The following is a 3,114-nucleotide window of genomic DNA, read 5'->3' as shown; positions in this document are numbered from 1 at the left end:
TTTAAAGAAAAAAAAAAAAAAAAAAAAAGGCATTGAAATACAATTTTTCCATCCATCTCATATTTCTTCCATGTCCGCTTATAGGGGATCCATAGACGTCCATAACAAGTTTTATATTAAAATTCATGATATTTTTATTTCTCAGTGTTGAAACTCAAAATATAATAATGTTAATGAGAAATCAGTGAAGGTAAATGGGCACTGAGGTGGGAAAGATGTCTATATGTCTCATGCGCTTTATTCCAAATCTTCTAAAGTATTAGCATATTCACAAATTGAGATTTGAGAGCTACAGTGGAGAGGAACGCCTCTTCATATCATTTCAGAATGCTTCAAATATTGCACAGAAGTCACATGGACTACATTTATAATTGTATAACCATGTGTTTTTATAGTTTTGTTGTCATTTTTGGAAATTGACATACATGGTCAATAAAAAATAGCAGTATGCAGGTTTGGAACATTATGAGGGTTAGTAAATAATGACAGTAAATGGAGGCTTTATAAATGTTTAGAAGTGATGGGAATGGATACCGTGTCATACAGGATACAATAATGGCCAAAATTGATGTCTGACCTAGGAAAACAGACCCTTTTTCCCGTTTTTGTGATTTCAATTGTGATTATTGTGCAATGAAACATGCTGAATTGTGCAGACTTTTTTTTTTGCCAAAGCTAACATACAAAACTTGCTCTTATTATTCCCAGCCTATATTTTAATCAATCACTATGGCAGGTTAGCTATATTGAATGTGTCATTTCTAACATAATCCCAAACACTCCACATACAAAGTGAAGGCGTGCAGTGAGAGCGTTACTTAATACCATTGAAAACCATTGGGAAATTTGTAGCTGATGAATGAATCTCAGCTTTGGGAGGAATTTAAGGAAGCTTTGCAAGAAATTATGCATGACACATGCACAAAGCCTACCGAGTGTAGAATCAAAAACAATGGTGAACCAATGAAATAATAACTGATTATACTGTAGTCAGTGTATGCTTTATTTCCTGCGAGTTATTTGTTGTTTTTTTTTGCATAGTTAAACAAAACCCATATTTCATGATAAGCTGTAGCTGTGTGTTTTCTTCTTCCCAATATGTAACATACTCCTCATATTATAATGGTTTAATCAACCTTGTAGGGTCGTTAAAAGCGAATAATGTGCCAATAATGGCTATTACTGTATGTGGAGGCTTGATGCTGCTCAGATTGTGACATGAGATCTTACCTTCTCGAGGAGAGATGGTGGGAAATCTGGTCTCGGAGAGCCTCACTGTTTTGCTGCTCATTCGGCCCTTGTAGACCTGTCCATCCAAACCTAAGATGTCCACCTCCGCTGCCTGAAGAAACACAGCTCACGGTTCATACATACTCACAGTTCACAGTGACGTTTTCAAAGGATTCTGGGCCTGACCTGTGCGGGTGGTCCAGACGACATGGGCCGACTGTCCTCTTCGTTCTGGATCAGGTGGGTGATGTGCTGAAGGCGGGTGTAGCGGCGGCTGGGGTAGGTGAGGGTGTGGCTGCCCCCACAGCTACGGGCCAGGTAACTGTAATCAGCCATTTCTGGGATCCTCTCGCTGCATAATAGGCCAGAAAACATCTTTCAACACTCTTAAAAAGATTCCAAAATTTTTTTGCAGTGAACCTGTGGTTCTCCAAAGAACCTTCCAGTGAACAGTTCTTAAAAGAACCATTTTTTCTTAGAGTGAACAACATTTTAATAATCCGAAGAACCTTTATCCACTATAAAGAACCTTTAGTGCATTTGAAAGATTCCATGAATGTTAAAGATTCTTCATGGAACCATAGAAGCCAATTATTTTTAGTACATGTACCGGAGTTTTAAACTAATATAAAAAATATGAGTGCTAAATATCCGTGTCTCATTGACCAACTTATTTGTACTTCATCAGTAATCACCACTGGTCATGTGACCAGTATTTCATGGCTTAATTTCAATTTTATTTTACGCTGGGATTAAAAACAAAAAGGGGGACACCTGAATGTCATTTCATTCAATAACTAGAAAAGAAATTCCTGATAAAAAGAAGTATACTTCAACTTCAGTTGATATTTTCCAAGTATGCTATGTAGTAAGCATACTAATATCAATGTGCTAGTAGTATATTTGTAAGTGTACTAATTCGATACTTTTGGGATAAAATTGTCCCACTTTTTAGTTTATAAAGCTAATTTTACGTGTATAAAAAGTAAACTTTGAGTACACATCTAGTATACTTACAATTTTTTCTTTTGTATTACAACTATACTACAAGTGAACTAGCTGCTTCTAGCCCACTTTTTAATTTATGAAAGTACATTTTAAAGTATGCTCTCAGTAAAATACCAGTTTTTAATAGTTTATTTGTGTACTGAAAGTATACTTGTAAGTTTTTAACATCATACTTTTAGTTTACCAATTGTATTAGTTTTGCAATTTAAGTATACTACTAGGTTTCTATTTAGGTAATAATTTTTATACTTTAAACAAACCTTTAAAATGTACATTAAGTACTTCAACTCCTATGCACACTAACAGTGGATTTATGGCAAAGATTTATGTATTAAATAAATTCACTTACTCTTTCTGCTATTTGACTTGATATTTTGGGTTGAGATTCAAAATGATTTATTTTGGTAATTACTTACTATTTACTCTAAGATGCTCCATGCTAAAACTGACTTGTTACTATAAACTACAATACTATAAACTTGAACATGTAAAGAATACTTAAATATGCTTTTCTTAAGTATATCTTGATCAAAAGATTAAGAACATGAATAGTCCAGCAGTCAGTATAAGCCAACTATACTTAAGCATAATTGTAAGTACATTTCTGATACATACATAAAAAGTAGACTGAAAGTATACACACTTTAAAAGAAGTATACTAAGAGTACACGTGAATACTTCTAATACTTGAATACTTTCTGTGAAATGTTTTTCTAGGAAAGTGTGCTTGTGTGATTTTTTCCTTTAAAATAAATTCAACTTGTTTTGATATTTTGTTATATGTGACCCTGGAGCACAAAACCAGTCATAAGGGTCAATTTTTCGAAATTGAGATTTATACATCATATGAAAGCTGAATAAATAAGCTTTCCATTG

At 33.8% G+C, this 3,114-nt stretch overlaps 1 protein-coding gene across 1 annotated transcript in view; it reads right to left on the bottom strand.

Moving 5' to 3' along the window:
- The window catches only part of LOC107654571 (uncharacterized protein C16orf96-like), a 26,998-nt gene that overhangs the window by 4,210 nt on the left and 19,674 nt on the right, over window positions 1-3,114 (bottom strand). The window contains exons 12-13 of the mRNA XM_016441705.1: window positions 1,417-1,582; window positions 1,231-1,342 (exon numbers count right to left, since the gene is read on the bottom strand). Of these exons, the coding sequence (XP_016297191.1) occupies window positions 1,231-1,342; window positions 1,417-1,582 (278 nt within the window). The remainder of the gene's footprint in view (window positions 1-1,230; window positions 1,343-1,416; window positions 1,583-3,114) is intronic.

The sequence above is a fragment of the Sinocyclocheilus anshuiensis genome, unplaced genomic scaffold (genome assembly GCF_001515605.1).
Source record: "Sinocyclocheilus anshuiensis isolate Anshui unplaced genomic scaffold, SAMN03320099.WGS_v1.1 scaffold787, whole genome shotgun sequence".
Lineage (NCBI taxonomy): Eukaryota > Metazoa > Chordata > Actinopteri > Cypriniformes > Cyprinidae > Sinocyclocheilus > Sinocyclocheilus anshuiensis.
The sequence above is the reverse complement of the archived record's forward strand: the minus strand, read 5'-3'. Positions and strand labels throughout refer to the sequence as shown.